Raw genomic sequence first — 22,749 nt, forward strand, 5'->3', positions numbered from 1 at the left:
ATACTATGAGCAGAAGGTCGCAGGTTCAAACCCTCAGAGGGAGCGAAATTGGCCATGCTCCCTCCGGGTGGGTAGATGGCGCTCTCTCCCCACATCACTCCTAGGGTGATGTCCACAGCGAAGGGCATCTGTGAGCTGATGTATCGGAACTGAGTCGCTGCGCTTTCTTCCAATTGCGCTGTGATGCTGCTCGGTAATGCTGCATCAGCAGCAGCTCGAAAAGACTTCACATGTATCGGAGGAAGCATGTGCTATTCTTCACCCTTCTGGTGTGTTGGGGCATCACTAGTGATAGGGGGAGTCCTAGTGAGTGGGTAGGGTAATTGGCTGTGCTTAATTGGGGAGAAAATGGGAAAAATTTGAAATAAAATTATAAAAAAGTACCATTGTGCTAGCTTTAAAGCTTGAAGTTGGTCATTCCCATGAACCAGAATAAGGTAAGAACGCTATCTTCCATTACCAGCGTCTGCAGCGTTCACACTGAAGTGCGAACAAAGGCGGGAATAACACCTATATGCTATTAGCGAGGCCTGCTAGCGCCTACTCTGTCAAAAGTACAATATTCCGGCGAGCGATATCCGAATGAAGCCCCGCGAGCGAGCGAGCGAGCCGGAGAGGAAGACGGTGTTTGAGGTGTCAGAGCGAGCTTTGTTTCATGTAGATCAGTGTCAAATGTCAAAGCCGGCAGAGAATCGCAAAACAGCTGACTGAATTAAATGAATTACATGAAATAAATTATTCAGCCTCACTTAGCATGTTTGTTATACAGTTAGCTACCTTCACAAACTGGATTTTTAGTTTAGCTAAGATACAAGCTGTACAGCTAGCTAGCTAAATTTCTGATATGAAATGCATTGGTGAAATGAATTCATGATTAGTACAGTTGAGGTAAATGTATGATTTAAACTGTCCTGCTGAGGTAAATAAATGATTATAATAGCACTGCTAAAATAGCACTACAGAGGTATATTAATGATCAAAGTAACACCGCTTATGCTTTATAGTGGTAAATATGTCTGCCCAATAAATATTTTTAATGGTAGTCGTTCTGTAATTGATTTTTCTTGAAAAATAAAACAAAAAAAAACATTTAGTGTAAAGAGTAAAATAAAAACCCATCTAGTGTAAGTAAAAAACATTCCTGACCATTCCTGCTTTCTGAAGTCATTCCCCCCACATTCCATGAAGCAAAAATACTTTAGCAAAAACAAAAAAAACTCTATATATCTGTTTAACCGAACCAGAGCTGGAAAACTCCCAAACCCCAAACTGTTATATTAACTTGACTGACAATTTGTGACTGAAGACCCAATACCAAACAGTTTTTTTTTTGAGGTTTTCATTAATTTTGGCACGATTCTTTGGTCATTTTTGACTTTTATAAAAATCTACAAAGGTAACTCACTCACTCAAATTGATCAAATCATCAATAAATCATTTTGGTTGCCAAATATTTGGCGCATCCCTAATATTTACTCTCTCAAAAAGTACCAAAAGTCTCAGTCTCAGTCTTACCAGCCATTAGCAATTGCTGCTAGATGGTTTCAGATGGTTTAAGGTAGCCTTTGATAGTAAAGGTGGTTGTAAAGATCCAGGTCATCCAGGTGTAAATATATCCTATGCTGAAAAGCTAGCTGGCTAATAAGCGTATGGCTAGTATACTGTATGTTGCATTGAATTCTGGTAATGCTTGGTAATGCTGGTTGATCAGCTATGCCAGTATGGTCATGCTGGTCATGGCTCAGCTGGTCATAACAAAAAAAATCACTAAGCCAAGCACTATGCAATGCTACATGGCTACTTTGAGCTGTCATAGTGACATAAATCAATCGATAAAAGCTGAGCTCATTCTTTTTCATCATTAACCACCATAGAATAAAAATTAGCAAATTTCAATTTGAGGTAAAATGTTCTAAAAAGGCTTCTAAAACCCAATCTGAGCTTTTTAAACCTGCATTTTAAAGGCAACAGATAAAATGGGGATTTAAACTTTTAGCCTAGCATTTGCTAATTAGCCGTTAGCACAGGACACATGATATGCATGATTGAGAGGCTGCTATGTGTTTATGTAAAAATAATGTATCTATACATTGTTCAGTAATGATTTTCTAATTTTTTTTTATATTCCACACAGTAAAAAAGTTAGGCTTTTACCACCCTTGTGAAAAGGAAGTATACTTAAGGGCATTCAAAGTATGTTCAAACTAGGAAACAAATATTATAATTATATTTTATATTTAATATACTTTATGAAAACACACAATAAATATATTCTTCTGTATTTCCATAAAATGTGTTTTTACACAATATGCTATAAATGTTTAAATATGCTATAAAATTGTATGTTGTGTTTCTAAAAAAAAAAAAAAAAAAAAATATATATATATATATACATATATATATATATATATATATATGTATATATATATATATATATATATATACATATATATACATATATATATACATATATATACATATATATATACATATATATATACATATATATGTATATATACGTATATATATATGTATATATATGTATATATACGTATATATACATATGTATATATACATATATATACATATATATATACGTATATATACATATATATATATATATATATATATGTATATATACGTATATATATATATATACGTATATATATATATATATATAATGGTATTTAATACTGCTTAAAGTGCACTTTAGTGTAGTTTTTTTTTGCCCCAGTAGAATTAAGGTGTACACAATATGTGCATAAATATGCAAAGTAGTACATTTACTATATACTTCAAGTGTATTAAAAATTATGTTTAAAAAACACATACTTAAATCTACTTACGTTCTTTTTAGAAATTATATGAGAAAATCACTCAAAAGCACAATCTAATGCTTTTTATATGTTGTATTTAAATATAGCTTAATTACAATTTAAATATAAATATATACTTAAGTTGCCGTAAGTTGTTCCAAAATAGTACATTTAGTATGTATTCAAGTATGCATTAATTTCAATGCTGAAAATATGTACTTTCCATGTTAAATATACTTTAAAAAAATATACCTAAATGCACTTTTAGGTATATCTTTTACAAGGGCAAGCTAACATGCTAGTAATGATGCTATATTTAATACAACTATTAAATCTAGTGAATTAAAACGACACTGAACAAACGATTGGTAGAAGATACAGACATACTGCAACAGTGACCCTGTAAGCCGTGACCTGGCTGACCATGACCTCACTGGTGCGAAAGCATGTGGACGATTGATTCCTCATTAAGGGCAGGGAACTGATCTCATGCTCTTCCTCCCAGAGCCTCCCAGAGGAAGAGCAGTTGAACGGGTGATATCACGCTTTGCAGATCAGCACAGGAACAGTCTAGTCTGTACTATATTGTGTTTATATTCACATTAATTTGTCTCGTATGAAATGTGCTCAGTTAGCCTGAATGAATGAGCTTTTAGCTTTTTTAAGTTTAGCACTGGAGATGCAGGGCTAAAGTGGGGATGTAACCATTAAGAAACTAATGAATTCCATTCAATGCATTCTGTTAAGTGCTTGAAATGCACTTTGGGTTCGCATGTTAATGGTTCTGTTTTCTGTAATTAGTGCATTTAACAGCTGAGCTGGCCTGATATTGGCCGGCACACAAATTGCAGATTGCAGTCCTGCTCTAAGATTGGTCAAGCTGTTCAATATGTTTAGGTTCATTTACCAGTTTAGCCATTTAGCTCTAAACCAGCATATTATAGGTGATGTTTTATTAAGGTCGATGGTTTAGCTGGTCAACTGGTTCACCTTAAGTACCATTGTAAAGGTGGCGAATGGTCCAGCGGGCTAAAGCGCTGATACTATGAGCAGAAGGTCGCAGGTTCAAACCCTCAGAGGGAGCGAAATTGGCCATGTTCCCTCCGGGTGGGTAGATGGCGCTCTCTCCCCACATCACTCCTAGGGTGATGTCCACAGCGAAGGGCATCTGTGAGCTGATGTATCGGAACTGAGTCGCTGCGCTTTCTTCCAATTGCGCTGTGATGCTGCTCGGCAAAGCTGCATCAGCAGCAGCTCGAAAAGACTTCACATGTATCGGAGGAAGCATGTGCTATTCTTCACCCTTCTGGTGTGTTGGGGCATCACTAGTGATAGGGGGAGTCCTAGTGAGTGGGTTGGGTAAATGGCTGTGCTTAATTGGGGAGAAAATGGGAAAAATTTGAAATAAAATTATAAAAAAGTACCATTGTGCTAGCTTTAAAGCTTGAAGTTGGTCATTCCCATGAACCAGAATAAGGTACAGGGGACAGTTGGACAGTTGGTACAGTTGGACAGTTGGTACAGTTGGACAATGAAACTGAAACATCCCTTTTAGACAGCTTCCTCTTACAGCGTCCACAGTTAATCCTGTTGGATGTGGTTGGTCCTTCTTGGTGGTATGCTGACATTACCCTGGATACCGTGGCTCTTGATACATCACAAAGACTTGCTGTCTTGGTCACAGACGCGCCAGCAAGACGTGCACCAACAATTTGTCCTCTTTTGAACTCTTGTATGTCACCCATGATGTTGTGTGCATTGCAATATTTTGAGCAAAACTGTGCTCTTACCCTGCTAATTGAACCTTCACACTCTGCTCTTACTGGTGCAATGTGCAATTAATAAAGATTGGCCACCAGGCTGCTCCAATTTAGCCATGGAACCTCCCACACTAAAACGACAGGTGTTTCAGTTTCATTGTCCAACTCCTGTATGTTTTCATCTGCATGAGCATTTTTCAAACAACCTAGACCATCAGAGACCAGCTTAGATTATCTGAAATCACCTGACCAGTAAAAAGATGATTGAGTTACTTTTTTGAAGGTTTCTTAAAGAGGTGAACTAGACATGTTTTAGCATCATTACCTTTGTAGCTCCACAGCAAAATTAGAGAAAGCCCACTTCTGACACCAATATGTCTATCTGTCTATCTGTCTAAGATCAGTTGTTCTGGTAGAACTGTGTTTCTTTGATTTCCGCTACACTGTTCACATGATTATGGGCATCTTTTCAGAAGTGAGCTTCTGTTAATGAGACACAAATGCGTTTGACTGACGCTTCTCCAGCCTTCGCACATAAGAACGCTATCTTCCATTACCAGCGTCTGCAGCGTTCACACTGAAGTGCGAACAAAGGCGGGAATAACACCTATATGCTATTAGCGAGGCCTGCTAGCGCCTACTCTGTCAAAAGTACAATATTCCGGCGAGCGATATCCGAATGAAGCCCCGCGAGCGAGCCGGAGAGGAAGACGGTGTTTGAGGTGTCAGAGCGAGCTTTGTTTCATGTAGATCAGTGTGGGGGCGTGAAGAGAATACACCCGCATTGCTTTAATCCCCCGCTGAGAGAAATAAATACCTCAAACACATCCGTCACACGCAGACAGAGAGAGAGAGAGAGAGAGCGAGAGAGAGAGAGGCTGATGGCATAAGAGAGGTGCAGAGAGGGTGGATGATGATGAAGAGCTCTGTGCTGTTGTGCAGAGGGAGGATGAGGAAGAAGACCGCTAGCGAGAGAAAGAGAGAGAGAGAAAGAGATAGAGAGCAGCAAGTTGATGAGTAGATAAAATAGGTAAGACAACTGAAAACATAGAGAGAGGTAGAGAAACAGGTATCACGAGAAAAAGAGAGCAGGAAAATTTGTGGAATGGGAGAAAAAAAGCAGTAGTAATGGAGGAATAAATGAGTAGAATGAAGAAAAGGATAGGCAGTAGAAAGAGATCAAGTACAAATGAGAGAAAGATAGAGAAAGAGAGAGAGAGATAGATAGACTGATGGCATAAGAGCAGTGCAGAAGAAGGATGAGGAAGAAAGGGAAGAGAGAGGGAAAGAGATAGAGAGTGAGAAAGAGAGAGCAGCAGGGTGATAAGGAGTTAAAATAGGAAAGACTGAAAACAATATCAGGAGAAAGAGAGAAAGAGAGAGCAAGTAAATGAGTAGATTGAGGATAAAAGAGGAATGAGAGAAAGATGAAAAAGAGACAAAAAAGTATGGTACAATGGAGAAACAAGGGAAGAACAGAGAGAGAGAGAGAGAGAGAGAGAGAGAGAGAGAGAGAGCAACAAGGTGATGAATAATGAGTTCAAACAGGAAAGACAACTGAAAAATAGAAAACAAGAAGACAAACAGATAGAGAGTGAGAAAGAGAAAGAGAGAGCATGAAAATGAGTCAAATGGGGAGAGGAAGAGGAATGAGAGGCATGAGCAGTAATGAGTGGATGGAGTAAAGGAGTAAAATGGGGAAAAGGGAAGAAAAAGAGAGAGAAATCAAGTACAAGGAGAGAGAGAGAGACAGAAAGAGAGGGAAAAAGAAATGTTTTGTAGAATGGGAAAACAAGGGAGATCGAAGAGAGAGAAAGAGAGAGAGAGGATCATAGTGAGAGAAAATGATAAAGAACATTAGAAAAAGATAATGAGAGACCAAAGGGAAAGTAAAGAGAGAGGAAATGATAGAATAGCATGAAAAAAAAGAGAGAGGAAGAGAGGTAACGATTAGGAGGGAGAGATAAAAAATGAGTAGGATGGGAAAAGAGAGAAAAAAGTTGAATGAGACTATTAGGAAAAAAGAGAAGGAGAACAAAATAAGGTTTGTAATGTTTTGCTAATACTGTTGTCATTACAGTCGAGCCAAAAGATACATGTAGCAATCGAGAGAAAAAGAGAAAGTTAGTAGAATGGTGGGGAGAAAGAGAGGGATAGCAAGATGTACAGAAAAAGAAAGAAACAGAGAGAAACAGAGACTAAAAAATTAAAAAAGAGAAAATGCTAGAATGGTGTGAGAATTTAATGAAAAAGTGGAAGAGAAAAAAAAATTGTGAAATAGGAGGACAAGAGAGAAAAAAGAGACAGACAGACAGACAGAAGAAAGAAGAGAAAGAGAGAGTGAACTAGAATGATGAGAGAGAAAGCCAGAAAGTGAGAGTTGTGGAAAAAAGAGAGAAAACTAGAATTTTGTGTGTGAGAGACAGAGAAAATGAAAGAGAAAGAGAGAGAGAGAGATGGGTAGTGAGAGGGAGTGAAAGAGAAAATTAGTTGAATGGTGGAGTGCAAAGGATGAGAAAGGAAAGAGAGGGAGAGGGAGAGAGAGAACAGCAGAATGGCGTGAGAGTGCAAGAGACGTACTGACAGAGAAAAGTAAAGAAAATGATTGGAAAAGAGGAATACGAGAGAAAAGAAAGAGAGAAAACAGTAGAACAGTGCAACAGAAAAAAAAGAAAATGATTGGAATAGGGGAATAGGTGAGAAGAAAAGTAGAGCGAGAGAGAGAGAGAACAGTAGAACTGGACGAGAGTGAGAGTGAGGGGTAGTGAGATGGCGAGATAAAGAAAATGAATGGAATTGAGGAATAAGTGAGAGAAAATGGTAGAGTGAGACTAAATAGTACGTGAAGAAAGAGAGGGAGAAAATGGTTGAATGGCATGAGAGCGCGCGAGAGGTAGCGACCGGGAGAGATAAAGAAAATGAGTGGAAAAGGTGGATAAGAGAGAGAAAATTGTAGAGGGACAGTAGAATGTCGCGAGAGCAGGAGAGCAGTAGTGATTGGGAAAGAAAAAGGAAAATTAGTCGAACAAGAGAGAAAAAAGGTACAGGGAGCGCAAGAGCTAGAGAGAGGTAGCAATTGGGAGAGATAAAAGGAAAAGTGAGGGGATAAGTGAGAATAATAGACAGAGAGATTCAAAAAGAAATAAGTTGAATGATTGGGCAACAGTAAGCGGTAGGGAGAGACAAAGTAGAAAGGAAAGTGTGAGAGTGATAGAACTGTAGAATTAAGCGAGAGTAAAAGACTGGTAGTAAATGGTAAAAAAGAGAGGGAACAGACAAGAGGAATGACAAGAGAAAGGGAGGAGAGATATCAACAGCGAGAGAAAGAGAAAATAAGTGGAATTTTAGAAAGAGAGTCAGAGGTTAACAAACAGAAAGAAACGAAGAAACATAATGGCGCGAGAGCAAGAGAGGTAGAGAGATAGAGAGTTATCGAAAGATAAAAAGAAAGAGAAAATAAGTAGGATTGTGGGGAGAGTAAGAGGTATAGACAGATTATGTAGAAAAAAAGAGAGAAAACAGTCATGAGAGCATGGTAGAATGGTGGTGCAAGAGTAGATAGCAGAGTAAGAAAGGATAAATTGGGAGAGATAAAAGAAAAAAAGAGAAAATAAGTTGAAAAGTGGAGCGAGAGCAGAAGGCAGAGTAAGAGAGACCAAGTAGAAAGGATAAAGATGGAGAGAACAGTACAATTGCACAAGAGCAAGAGAGAGAAAGAGAGAGAGAGGGGTATCAAAAGCTAGAGAACGGAAAAAGAAAGATGAATAGTGGGGCAAAAGAAAGACAGTAGAGTAAGAGAGACCAAGAAGAAAGGAAAGAGAGAAAACAGTTCACTGGTGCGAGAATAAAAAAAAGAAAGAAACAGAAAAACAGAGCGATAGAGAGGTGTTAATTAAAAGCTAGAAAAAGAGAAAATAAGTTGAATGGTAAGAGAGATCAAGTAGAATGGATAAAGATGGAGAGAACAGTAGAATTGCGCGAGAGCAAGAGAGAGGAAGAGAGAGGGGTATCAAAACCAGAGAAAAAGAAACTAGAATAGTGGGGCAAACATAAGAAAGTAGAGTAAGAGAGACCACAAAGGAAGGATAGAGTGAGAACAGTAAATATGCGCGAGAGTAGGAGAGAGAGAAACAGTGAAAGAAGAAATAAGTAGAATGGTGGAGTGAAAATGGAGAGTAGAGTAAAAGAGACCAAGAAGAACGGAAAGAGAGAGAGAACAGTACATTGGCGTGAGAGAGAGAAAGAGATAGAGAGGTGTCAATCAAAAGCTAGAGAAAGAGAAAATAAGTTGAATGGTGGAGAGTAGAGAGCAGAAGGCAGAGAACAGTAGAATTGTGCGAGAGTGATAGAAAGAAACAAAGAAAGAGAGAAAGAAAGGGGGGTATCAAAATACAGAGAAAGAAAAAAGAAGGATGAATTGTGAGGCAAAAGTAAGAAAGTAGACTAAGAGAGACCATGAAGAAAGGAGAGTATATAAGTAAAAAATATAAATATGCGCGAGAGCAAGAAAAGCAGAAAGTATCAAAAGCAGAAAGAGAAGGAAAACATAAGTGTCATAAGGATGTTGCGGTGAACATGAGAAATGAGAGTAGAGTCAGAGAGAGCCCAAGAAGAAAGGAAAAAGAGAAAGAGAGAGAATGAGAGAGAACAGTAAAAAGGGGCGCGAGAGTAGTTGCCCTCAGTTTCCCTCTGGCGGAGGAGAAGAAGAAGAAGAAGAAGAAGAAGAAGAAGAAGAAGGAGGGAGATCATATTAAAGATATAGGCTGATATTTCATCTGCCTTTTTTATTGCATTTATTTCACATCAATCTGCTTACAGCCCCGGAGGTAAAAGCCATTTGGCAGGCGGCCGGGATCTTCTGGGATGAAACCGGCGATTGAAGTGGCCTCTCGCGCACTGGCTGAGAGAGAGGCTGCTGAGGCTTCAGAAAAGTGATTGCTACCCAAAAAGCTTAGGCACCTTCAGAGCGCGAGCTGAGCTGGACGAACGCGCCTCGGGTAAATTAGGTTACAGTGCTTGAAGGATCAGCTCGGGTTTGACCTTGGGTCGGCCTGGAGGAAGCGGCACTGCGGGACTTTAGAGACTGGGAGCCTTGGAACGGTGCCGTGATACAGAGTGAATGTAAATGGGACTGCGCTTGTGTGTGAGTGCGAGTGTGTGTGTGTGTGTGTGTGTGTGTGTGTGTGGGTGTGTTACTTGAAGTGCCAAGCCAAACCTTTCAATCATGCCCAGTTTCAGCGTGATGACGATGACTCATTGTACTGTGGATTAAGGAAAATGGAGATGGTTGAAGAAGAAAGAGAGGAAACAGAGGGAAGGAAACGAGGAAACGAATGCTCATTTACTTCCTTTCAATTCACTTTCCTCTTTCTCTTATTGCTTATTGTTACACTTATTAATTAATTTGCTTATTTAACCCTCTAAACTCACAATTGGTCTCTGTCGCTTACTCTGATTTTCACTATGGTGACCACGGCTAGAATGGCTAACATCATTTAAAATCAGCCAGAAAAGCTAACCTTAGAGCTAACATCAGCTAAACTAGGTAACTAGGTAATCTAGGTAACATTGCCTAGAGCAATTTAACATCTATAAAACATTAGCTCAGTACTTAAGGCCTAGATATAATCATCTGGATTATTTTTTGTCATCCAATATCTACAGTTACAGTAGCTAACACCTAGTTAACACCAGCTAATACTGTGTAGTTAACATAGATCCAGAGTATATAGAGATATAGAGCAGTTAACATCTAGCCAACATCAGCTAGAGTGGTTGGGATCTAGCTTAAGCTGAAATAACTAACATCTAGCCAACATCAGGGCTAGAATACTCAACATCAAGCTAACATCAGCTTAAGTAAAAGCCAATATCACAGCTAGAGTAGTTCACATCTAGCCGACATTGGAGCTAGAGTAATTAACATCTAGGTAACATCAGTGAAATCAGGTGATATTGACTTAAAATCAATATACAATATTAGACAGAGTATTAAACATCTAGCTCAAATCAGTATAAGTATTAAACATTCATGTGACAAATATTAGAGTAGTTACCATGCCATTAGAGTTAACATCTATTTAACATCACCTGCAATATTAAACATAGAGTTAACATCAGCTAAAGCACAACACCAACCTCAGATAAAATACCTAACAACTAGTCAACATCAGATATAGAGTAGTTAACATCTAGCCAACATCAGCTACAGAGGTTGGAATCTAGCTTAAGCTAAAATACCTAACATCTAACCAACATCAGCTTAAGTAAATGCCAATGTCACAGCTAGAGTAGTTAACATTCAGCCAACATTGAAGCTAGTTAGCATTAGCAAGAATATTATATAGCATACAATATTAGACAGTGTATTAAACATCTAGCTTACATCAGTTTAAGTAATAAACAGATCTAACATAAATTACAGTAATTATTATGCCATTAGGGACAAAGAATAGTTAACATCTATCAAACATCACCTAGCATATTAAACATAGACCTAACATCAGCTAATATCAGCTAATGTATACCATCAACCTCAGATGAAATATGTAATAACTAGGCAACATGAAGTGGATATAGCTATAACATTAGATAAGTCAAATTCTAGATAATATATCAGCTAGTGTTGTAAACATTTAAGTAACACCAGAAGGGTCTGAAGGGTTAACAGGCGTTAACATAGAGGAGATGTGCCTGATTGGATCTATCACAGCTGGTACATCGTTGTGGGTGTCCATGTGAGAAAACGAGAGAGAGAGAGAGAGAGAGAAAGAGAGAGAGAGGAAGACTAACGGCCTTGTGTACAGTATTGGCTTACATGGCGTGAGGGTGGTCCGCTTGCGTGCATCAGCAACTGTAACACTAACAGCTCGATTTCAGACACAACATGAATGAATCAGCCACTTAACTGCAGTGAACATCAACAAGCGCTTAGCTACTGACAGGTCCAATCAGTCCAAGTTGCATCGTCCTGATACTGATACAAAAATGATTCTATAAACCAAATAAAACTATTAAATGTAGAATTGCGCGAGAGAAAATGAGAGAAGGAGAGAAAGCTACAGAAAGAAAAAGAAAGTAGAATAGTGAGGCAAAAGTCAAAAAGTAGAGTAAGAGAGACCACAAAGAAAGGAAAGAGAGAGAACAGTAAATAGGTGGGAGAAAGAGATGTATCAAAAACATGAGAAAGAGAAAATAAGTTGAATGATGGCGCGAGAGTAGAAGGCAAAGTAAGAGAGACCAAGTAAAACAGATAAAGATGGAGAGAACAGTACATTGGTGCGAAAGTGAGACTGAGAGAAACAGAAAAACAGAGCGATAGAGAGGTGTCAATCAAAAGCTAGAGAAAGAGAAAATAAGTTGAATGGTAAGAGAGACCAAGTAGAACAGATAAAGATAGAGAGAACAGTAGAATTGAGAAAGAGAGAGATGGGTGTCAAAAGCTAGAGAAAGAAAAAGAAAGTAGTAAGAGAGGCCACGAAGAAAGGAAAGAGAGTGAACAGTAAACAGCTCTTCTAATGGCACTGCTAATGATGGATGAATGGATGGATGGATGGATAAATGGATGGATGAATGGATGGATGGATGAGGAGGGGCCATATTATTCTAACAAATTGCATAAATTTGCTTAATCAACCATTTAAGCAAAGCTAAATATATAAATTCTAAAACCAAAAGTGGTCTTGTAGGTTTTTGGGCATTGGAGTGTTTTTTCTGGCTACAACAGCTCTTCTAGTGGCACTGCTAATGATGGATGGATGGATGGATGGATGGATGGATGGATGGATGGATGAATAGATGGATGGATAGATGGATGGATGGAGACTCCCAGGGGGAAATTCTGAAAATCATGCTGAAACAAGAGCTACTACGAACATGGAGTTTGCCATTTTGGAATGGCAAACTTATTTCTTATATCTGTCCATTTACACATTGTTAAACCAAAGAACCACAGATGCAGAACTAAAGACAGCTAAAAGAGCAAGCTAAAATGAGAGCACAACAAAGTCCTTGCTAAAATCACCAGATCCAGCGCAATTACACATTCTAACCAAAGACGTCCCCATTGACTTAAAAAAAAAACGAAAATATATAAATATACTTGATGTACCAGAGCTTCAGCCCTCTTTTACCACACAGTAGCACTCAGACCTCACATGCAAAGACCCCAAATCCAACCTTGACCTAAAAACCTCAGCAGTCGAGCAATCCGTGGCTTGAGGTTTTGGTTAACCCAGCGGCAGAGCAGACTGCTTTTTGGCTCCTGTTGGGAATGTCCTTCACGGAATAAGCTCTCTGTAACTCCAAACACCCGCTCTCATGTGGGGAGAGGTGGGGGATTGGGGGTCTCAAATCTCAACAACAAACAGCGCTGGAACAGAGCTTGCCCATGCAGATGAAGCCAACCGTGCACGCCCAACATCTGCACTCCACCACCAGCTAAACAATCGGGGGAAGAGGGTATAAGAGATAAAAGGATGGGCACCAGGCCTTATTTTTTTTTGGTCAGGGGTTTCCTTGTCCTTTGCACTGTCTGTTCCTGGCCTAGAGATCAAACGGAAAAAAACACAGAAACACAGGAAAAACATCTGGAAGCATTAATGCAATGCCAAAGACCCATTTGTTCCATTATATGAATAAATAAACATGGGGAGGTACAGTGTAGTCGGAAGAACACAAATCTTGTCTTGTTTTCTTTTTTGCAACCAAGAAGTCATCAATGCCAAATAATTACTGAAAATATTCGTCCAAAAAATGGGAAAAAGACGAAAATGAAAGATTTGTGAGAGAATAGTTCATACAAAACTATAATTATTTTATTTCAAGTAATATTGCAGATTTTTTTAGCAAAAGCAGAAGCCCAACAATCCACCACCTGTCTGAGAGAACTGTCTGGCAGCCAACAAAGGGCAGGTTTAAGTTCATTTTTATGCCTTACTTACATTCTATAAATAAATAAACATGGGGGTACAGCGTAGTTAGAAGAGCAAAACATTTTGTAGCCAAATAATTACTTATTGTAAATCCCATTAAAATTACGTTAATTATGATTTTTAAGAACTCTGTTCAACTATATGGTATATACATTGAGAAAAGTGCACTGTCCCATTTTCATCATATCAAATTGTAATAGTGCCACAAAGTGTATTTTTTAATCATATACTACCAGTATTTAAACATGCAAACGTATTAGAGAGGCACCAAATGTCACGGCAGCTAAAATATACATCTGAAAATGAAAGAAAAGCAAAATTAAAGTTATGTGTAGGGGTGTGCCATATCGTATCGTACACGATAATATCGTCAACATTTTTAAATATCGTGAACGATATTATACCCTAAAATATCGTGCCATATCACCCATCCCATTTCCCATTAAATATCTACTTGAGACAGATTAGATCTGTCCAGTATAATTTATTTTACTTTAATCCTGGATGTGGAAATATTTGGAGTGCATTATTATTAGTATCATAACATTCTGGATCATTGACTTCTGTTACAAATCTGAAAAAAATCTTGTATTTTTTTTATATCTCACTTAGTGATGTGCAGTATTATATTGTATGTAATTTTTTTTTTCTTGCAGTGTATAGTGTATTTTTAAAATAAATTTTTAAAAGTGTTTTGTCATATCGCCAAGAGTATCGTTATCGCGAAAATACCATGAAATATCGTGATATTATTTTAGGGCCATATCGCCCACCCCTAGATTTGTGGAAGAATAATTTATACAAAACTATGATTATTTTATTTTAAGTAATAGTGCAGGTTGTTTTATTGCAGATTTCCCCCAGCATTCACTAATGCTTCGTATCGACGCAGGGACTATTTCAGTAAAAGAACTGGCTGGCAGCCAAACAAACGGCCAACAAACGGCAGGTTTAAGTTCATTTTTACACTTTAGTGACATACATTAAATTGTTTTTAATGTCACACTTCATGTTAAGTATATGTTTTCCAAACTCTTCACAAACTGCTTGTTCTCCTGCTAAAAATAGTTGAGCTAACTTTAGCCTTAGCATCTGTTTGTTTAATAAAGGACTGTCTGTCTTTCTCTGTGTGAATTTCACTCACCTGTGACTTGAGGTGATTTATGACTAGAATTGCACTGCTGTTATAAATTCGTGATTAGAATAGCACTGCTAAGGTAAATATACATTGTTCCTTATTGGCATATCTGAAAAGCAAGAAAAACATATGTTTAAGCTCTAAAAAGCGACAAAAATGTTTAGTTTCGAACAAATTTGCATTTTTTTGTGTGTAAAAGACGGGCAAAACAGAAGCTGTTCTTGATCCGGCGCTACTAACAATTGGAAAACTGCAAATATATAGCAATATTTGATCAGTATTGCTCTAACCTGTACTATCTACAGCCAGCATACTAAACCCACTAGCCCAGAGTCCTCATTTTAAGAGTAATAATTTTGCTTCGGCTGGATTAGTCACCTGCTAACCCTCATGAGCAGAAAACTTTGGGAAGAATCTAATTAATTTTGTGCAGCTTGAGGGTAAGAAATTGGGACTTTAAAGCCTCCAAGACAACCTTCTTTCCTGCTGACAGCTGCACCGTATCCTTCCATAAGCCCTTTAGCTTTGCTCCAAACCCTATTATATGTCTCGTAACCCTCCTCCATCTCAACCTACTTCCAGCCTTGTTGTTACCTAGCTGCCTCCATTCCTCTCCTTTTCCTCTATGGATTCATCATCCTCTCCACTTCCTGAACTCCTCCTTCCTCCATATGCTCACCAAGCTTCTACACTTCTTCCACTCCTGTCTTCTACAATGCCTGTATATGCTATATAATGCTTGCTATCCTTACTAAAATCAAGTAAATAAGTGACCAAGTCAAGATCCTTTAAGACTCCTCTTCAAAACCAAAAGAGGTTTAAAGGGGGGATTCAAGTACAACACTACAAATAGTCAAGATAAATTCAAGGTCAACTCTAAATGTGGTCAGGACCAATTCAAGATAGTCAAGTAGTCAATATTAATTCAAGGCTAAAAGTCTAAAAAAAGGGGACAAAACCAATCCAAGGCGGAGGCTAAAAAGGGACAAGAACAAGTCAAGAACAAGACACAATAAGAGTGTGAGAAAGACAAGATCCCAATACCTTAAAACTTTGATTTAGACCACTTTTCAAAATCAAGGCTTACAGGTATGGTTTGAATCCAACACCTTAAGTAGTCAATGTTAATTCAAGGTTAAGTCTAAAAAGGGACAAAACCAAGTTAAGGCTGAGGATAAAGTGGACGAGACCAAGTCAAGAGTGTGAGAAGAACAAGATAAAGACCCCAAAACCTTGATTTAGACTCTTCAAAACCAAGGCTTACAGGTATAAATCAAGTTCAACACTTTAACTAGTCATTTTTCATTCAATCCAAATTCTAAAAACAAGTGGTAAGTGGTAACAAGTCACAGTAAGACAGCTACCAATTATTCAATTTGGACTCCTCTTCAAAACCAAGGCTTACAGGTATGACCTCAAAAACGTGTTTTAGATTCCTCTTCAAAAACCACGGTTTAAAGGGGTGATTCAACTACAACACTACAAATAGTCAATATTATTCAATAATTCAAAGGCTAAAATTCTAAAAAGGGACAAAACCAAGTCAAGGCTGAGTCTAGCGTGAACAAGACCAAGTTAAGAACGAGTCACAATAAGGGTCTAAGCAAGACAAGATTAATCAGTATTAATTCAAGACCAAGTCTAAAAGGGGACAAGACCAAGTCAAGGCAGAGTCTAAAGTGAACAAGACCAAGTCAAGGCTGAGTCTAAAGTGGGACAGAACCAAGTCAAGGCTGAGTCTAAAGTGGGACAAAACCAAGTCAAGGCTGAGTCTAAAGTGAACAAGACCACTCTCTTCAAAACCAAGGCTTATAAGTCAATATTAATTCAAGGCCAAGTCTAAAAAATGGGACAAAACCAGGTCAAGGCTGAGTCTAAATTAGACAAGACTAAATGTAAGAATAAGACACAATAAGGGTCTAAGCAAGACTAGATCAAGACCCCAAAACTTTGTTTTAGACTCCTATTCAAAAACCAAGGCTAAAGTACAACACCCCAAATAGTCAATAGGCCAAGTCTAAAAGGGGACAAAACCAAGTCAAAGCCTAGTCTAAAAGGGACGAAACCAAGTCAAGAACAAGACACAATAAGAGTGTGAACAAGTCTGAAACATTTCCCCTTCAAAATGCATCAGCAGAAAGCTACTTTACGTTTTCGCTGGATACAACAGATTTTGTTTGCTTACCTGCAGTTGAGCCTCTCCAGCTCAAAGTGGGGGTTAAAGTTCAGCACGATGCGTTGAGTGGGCTCCGCTGCTGTAATCACCCACTCACAGTTCTGGTGCGGCGGGTACTCCAAAGGGTAACCGGGTGATGTGATGTAACCTGCATCGCTGGCATCCAGGTGCCCACCACATTTCTCACCTGAAATAGAGAGACAGAGAGAGAAAGAGAGAGAGAGCTTTATCAGACAAGTAGCTTCAACGTTCAGGAGGAACATGTCTGGCATTTCCAGAGAAGATTTGGCAAATTTTATTTGGGCACAAACCACATATTCAGCTCTACAAATGCTTATCCCACAAATGCAAATTCCTTATATGTGTGCAACATTTAAAAAGGAAATTAACAGTCTTTCCAATGGTATTTCCAAGATTTAATGCCAAAAAAGCATTGTTACAACAAATAAATAAGCTACCAAACACACATTTCCTTATGTTTCGTGCTATGTTTAGATAGAAGTGATAATAAACTGTATATTACTACTGCTTGTACTACTGATGATTTGCAGTGCTGCCATCCTGGATTGTGAACTCAGGGTTGGCGAGGCTCTTAAAAGTCCTAGGACCCTATTTTAGCCATCTACAGCTCACCAGTCAATTGAGGATCGCGCAGCTGGTTTTACGGCATATTGGTGAGTTTTTGGAATCGCAAAAAAAGGCAAAAAGAATATGCCTTGCGCAGCACAAAACTCGCAAAAGGCATGCACTAAGTCTCTTAATTAATCATAGGTGTGTTTTTTTGGTGCAACGTGAAATAAAGCAATCAGTGTCACTTGCCATTCCCTATAAGAACCAGGTGTGCTCTGACTTTGGCACGCTCTTATCTTAACAGCGCAGTGCTTGTGCATCTTTATTCTTTATTTTATACTTTATTCCATGTATTGTTGAGTTAAAAGTCGAAATTGCGTTGTGTTTATTAAGCAGGGGTGTATGCTTACTGTTGCTGACTGTTGTCTAGGTTTATTTCAGTCAGTGGCGCACCTGTGTTTTCTGTTTTCCGCCGGCAAAATAGCAATACGCCAGAATTGTACCTTACTTTGAGACCACCACGCCCATCAGTGTAGATTTATTTCTAAATTCTGATGCTATTTTAACAACCGTGGGCTTGTGCAGGGTATACAATAGGGCCCCTAGTTTTAAATTCCAATTTTCTAGTTCAACCAGAATACAGCCAATGATCCATTATATAAAGATATCTCCAGCCACCCACTCTTTAAGGTTTGGGGTCTAAAAAAGGCTGAGCAGCAACTAACAGCTATTGTTTAACTTAGATAACGTACAGTAATTACAGCCTGTAATTGAACCGCCTAACAAAAACCCTGCTATTCATTCTAAAGCCTAGAAAAATAACCCCAAAGCCCATAAGTATCATTGTAAGCGTTTCCCTCCAACGTAATTGTAGGAGTCTGCTAACATTTAGCTGTTCTCCGATCATATCTCAATGCCGCTCCTGTCAATGGAACAATAGCCTGCCAATAGCATGCCTGCACAGCTAAGACAGGAAGTGACAGGCGGACTCCCTGTCTGGGGGGGTTCAGGGGTCATCCCCAAAGCTGTAATGAGATCCAGCGTAACAAAGCCTCTCTTCTAGGGCCCCACCTCGAACAGACACCGGCACTTCCCTCTCCTTCTCCTCGTTATCTCCCGCAAACACGCCACACGCTCCCTAACGTTAATGCTAGCACCAATAATAACCCTTGAGCTCGCGGCTCCCCCACACATAGCGGGTATCACTTCCGTGATTATTATTCTAAATGGAGCTCGGATTAGGAGCCAGACACACTTTTACAAAGCCAATTCTCCATGACAACCATGTGTACTTTTCTGTGTACTCTTCGTTTTTTTTTCCCTCTTCACTAGGCTGACTGCTAGCGTGCTAGCGCTTAGAGTAAATTAGCTGGAAATGGCCGTCTCCTGAGAGAGCATGGATCCGATTTACCGTGCCATCGCCGGTGTTCCCTTCAGCAGATGACGAGTGCACAGATTGTTACGTACCTAAGATAAATGATTTAGCATGGAAATAATTACAACCAGGAAAGAAAGGGGAAGGAGAAGAAAGAACGAAAGAAAGAAAGGAAACAAACAGACACACAGACATGCGCTGACACACCACGGCACACAGCTCAGCAGGGGGTCATGGGAATGCCGAGCTCAGACTATGAGGAAGGGCTGATTGACAGTTCTGGGTCTGATGCAGGTCTCCACAAATACTATACGTATTGTAGGTGAGCGCCACTGCCAAGAGAACACCATACAAGGCCTCAGTTTGAACCTTGCAAACATCAAATCAGAAATGGCTGCTGTTTGAGGAGCGGCACAGGCTCGGAAAACTGGTCCTTAGAAGGTCCAGGTTCTGATCTAAGCAGAACACAAACAAATTAAAGAAAGAAAAATGGAAGACTCTTTTACTGGATCCCATTTGATCCCAATTGTGTCCCAGTTGTGTGCAACACCATACTACTCTACATTAAGCTTTAAGATATAGATGTCTATCATCAAATACTGCAAGTGGTTGCATCCAGAGGCAAGAATCAACCAACAGGAAGGAAACTTAGTGGGTTGTCATGCCAGACTTCAGTCTTCGATTGGCTCAAAAAGGCAGAGGGTCATCTTCCGAAATTAGTCCCACTTTTGACTTAGTAAAGACACCCAACGGATGTGTATATGGAGGCTTTGTCATCAACAACAGAATCCCGATTGACACACAATGATCACACAATGTCCAGAAGTACGGGTAATTTTTTTTTCGCTATGCCAGATCACCTTTGGTCTCCATTACAGACACTTTAACAGGTTAACCATATATGTTGATATATTGACGTTCTGCACCTTTCTGATTGCATCCTCTGGTGCGCTATTCAAACAGAACAATGCTCATCCACATACTGCTGCTACCACCTTAGAGACACAGACCTATTCCTATTTGAAAGACCTGTTTCTGATTAAAAATGTGAGGGATGCTACAGTATTGGGCACACTATCAACACTTCACCCCAACCGCAAAATCTACAGGAAGTGCATGAATATTCTTAGGGGGAACAGGCAAAGGAAAGAATTAGGAACCTCTACTTTACATGGTACATCTGTTGGTAGGGCTCAATAAATATGACCAAGAGTTGAACATATCAGTCTTCATTGTTTTAACCTTTATCTTCCTTTCAGATGTCATTGCATCCTACTTTTCATCTTTAGTGCTTAGTATTAATGATTAGTATGCAATTGGGACACACCCTTCAGACGTCTCGGAGCTTGATGTATTTGACACAATAGCAACACTTTACCCCAACCACAAAAAATAGAGGAATTCTATGAATATAAATAGAATGGACAATCGCAGGAAAGCATTAGGAACCTCTACAGGTCTTAAACATGCATTACCAGCTACTTCTGTTGGTGGGGCCCAATAAATATGACCAAGAGTTGAACATATCTGTCAGCATTTTTTTACCCTTTATTATCGAATTTTCTAATTTTCGAATAGCGTTGCATACTACTTTTCATCTTTAGTGCTTAGTATTAATGATTAGTATTCAATTGGGGCACACCCTTCAGACGTCTCGAAGCTTGATGTAACAACTGGAAGCGTTCTACCTTTCATCAGAAGGACTTATTCACCAAAAGAACACCAGGGTGAGCTTATTTTTGAAATTGGAAATAAAGAAATTTCCCCTTTCGGGCACCCTAGAACCAAATCAGAGGGTACGCATGGCAAGTAGGCCTTCCGACAGAGCGAGACAAGGAGCGCACTGTCGCCTAAAGCTACGCACCTCAGAGGTGCTGATGTGACAGTCACCACGGGCGAAGGCAAGATCAATGTGCTAGTCAGTGATGGTCTTTCAAGTGTTGACATTTCCATGGCTATTATGTCTTTTAAGGAAGGCGCACTTAGGACTAGGTGGCATTTAATATAACAACCACATCCCAAAGCTTTTCAACAGCCTCCTTCCGTGCTGAAGGAAAGCCTCTTAAAACACACACACACACACACATGTTCCCTCAGTCCACCCCCCCTTACTTCTTCCAGACTCCCGTCTACACACCTTCCTTTGCTGTGTCCATCTCTAGCCACTGCTGTCTCGCTTTTATCCCCAGGAACTGAAGCTGTATTACGGCAATACAAAAGAAAAGGCGTATCTCTCCATCTTTCCATTCAGGGCTACTACCTAGGCTTGTCTGCCTGTTGTCTGCTTCCAGGGGATTGGGAATATCAGAGGAAAGGCCCGGGGATGAAGCAGTCAGGGGGAATTTTGCTAGCTGGACACTTTCTTGATGGAGCTACCCTTTCTTGTCGGGAGACGGACATTGGGGGTAGGGCTCAAGGCATCCAGAAAAGTGCTTTAAGATCCGGACCATTTGCTGGCATGGAAAGAGAATGCAAATGAAAAGACCCTCAAGCTTTTATACATATATTATATTGACAAAAGTTTCAGGACACAAGCTCGTTCATTTATCCTGTTTTTGTCGCTAAACGGTAACTGTCGCCACTGTCCAGGGAAGAGATTCTACTAGATTTAGAAGCACTGCTGTAAGGACTTTATTGCGTTCAGGTCAGGATATTGTATGATCCCAACCTCCATCCCCAACTCTTCAACTCAAGACAAAAGCTCTGAATGGAGCACCAACCATCATTCTAAAGAACACAGTTTTACCATTGCACCACAGCTCAGTGCTCAGGGACTTTTTTCTCCTCTAGTCCACACGTGTCTTTAGACATGGTGCCAAAAAGTTCATGTTCAGGTCCATATCTGAATGTTGAATTCATTAGAATGGAGTGTTCATAAACATTTGAAGGGCAGTTTTTCTGAAAATGGATTAAACCAAGACTATATTTCTATAACTTTTAATGGAAAATCACCAATCAAAATTTTGTGTAGCCCAAGACTAGGCTTAATCCCTCTCTAGGATACTGCTTCTTAGTATCCATCATAGTAACTATTAGATGCGTTGTTATAACATACACATACATATGGCATAGGCATGTATGGCAGCCTAGTCTTAGACTCATTTTTCTAGAACTTTCAATGGAAAATCGCGAATTAAAATCAAAATGTAGCTCAAGACTGGGCTTTATCCCTGTTTAGGAAACTTCCCCATAGTATTCACTATAGTATATATTAGCTGTGTTGTTATAACATACACTTACAGTAGATTGATAGACATATAGACAGACAAATATTTCTTAAACATGGTGGAGGTAGTATAGTACATGGCATGGTCTAGTCTTAGACTTTTTTTCTATAGCTTTTAATGGAAAATCGACAATCAAAATGTTGTGTAGCCCAAGACTAGGCTTAATCGATGTTTGGGATATCTCCCCCCATAGTGTCCAACATACTACCTACAGTATTTGATATGCTGTTATAACACATTAATACTGTAGGTAGATAGACATATAGTCAGACAAATATCTCTTAAACATGGTGGAGGGAGTATAGTACATGGCATGGGCGTGTATTGCAGCCTAGTCTTGTATAGACTATGTTTCTTTAACTTTTAATGGAAAATCGCCAATTAAAATCAAAATGTAGCTCAAGTTTGGTCTTAATGCCTGTCTGGGATACTTTCTATGTAATATGCTGTTATAACATATAATTAACGTAGGTATACAGACATATAGACAGACAAATATCTTTTAAACATGGTGGAGGTAGTATAGTATATGGCATTGGCGTTGATGACAGCTGAGGTACTGGTGTTACTAGTAATTTGAGTACTGATAGAAGTATCTGAATGAATTCTGAAGTGTTTAGAGTCACACTTTTGGCTTTGAATCAGATAAGTTAAATACTTCAAAACTGATTGGACAGCACTCAATCGTACAGATTGATAGTGTTTGGCCTGAAACATACCAGAAAAACAATGTAAGAGCTTCCTAAAGCAAGTG

At 39.1% G+C, this 22,749-nt stretch overlaps 1 protein-coding gene across 3 annotated transcripts in view; it reads right to left on the reverse strand.

Moving 5' to 3' along the window:
• The window catches only part of nrp2a (neuropilin 2a), a 144,374-nt gene that overhangs the window by 106,966 nt on the left and 14,659 nt on the right, over positions 1 to 22,749 (reverse strand). For all 3 annotated transcript variants that reach the window (XM_022674882.2, XM_022674883.2, XM_022674884.2), the window contains exon 2: positions 16,833 to 17,010. In XM_022674882.2, the coding sequence (XP_022530603.2) occupies positions 16,833 to 17,010 (178 nt within the window). The remainder of the gene's footprint in view (positions 1 to 16,832; positions 17,011 to 22,749) is intronic.

This window comes from Astyanax mexicanus, chromosome 21 (genome assembly GCF_023375975.1).
Source record: "Astyanax mexicanus isolate ESR-SI-001 chromosome 21, AstMex3_surface, whole genome shotgun sequence".
NCBI classification, from domain to species: Eukaryota; Metazoa; Chordata; class Actinopteri; order Characiformes; family Acestrorhamphidae; genus Astyanax; species Astyanax mexicanus.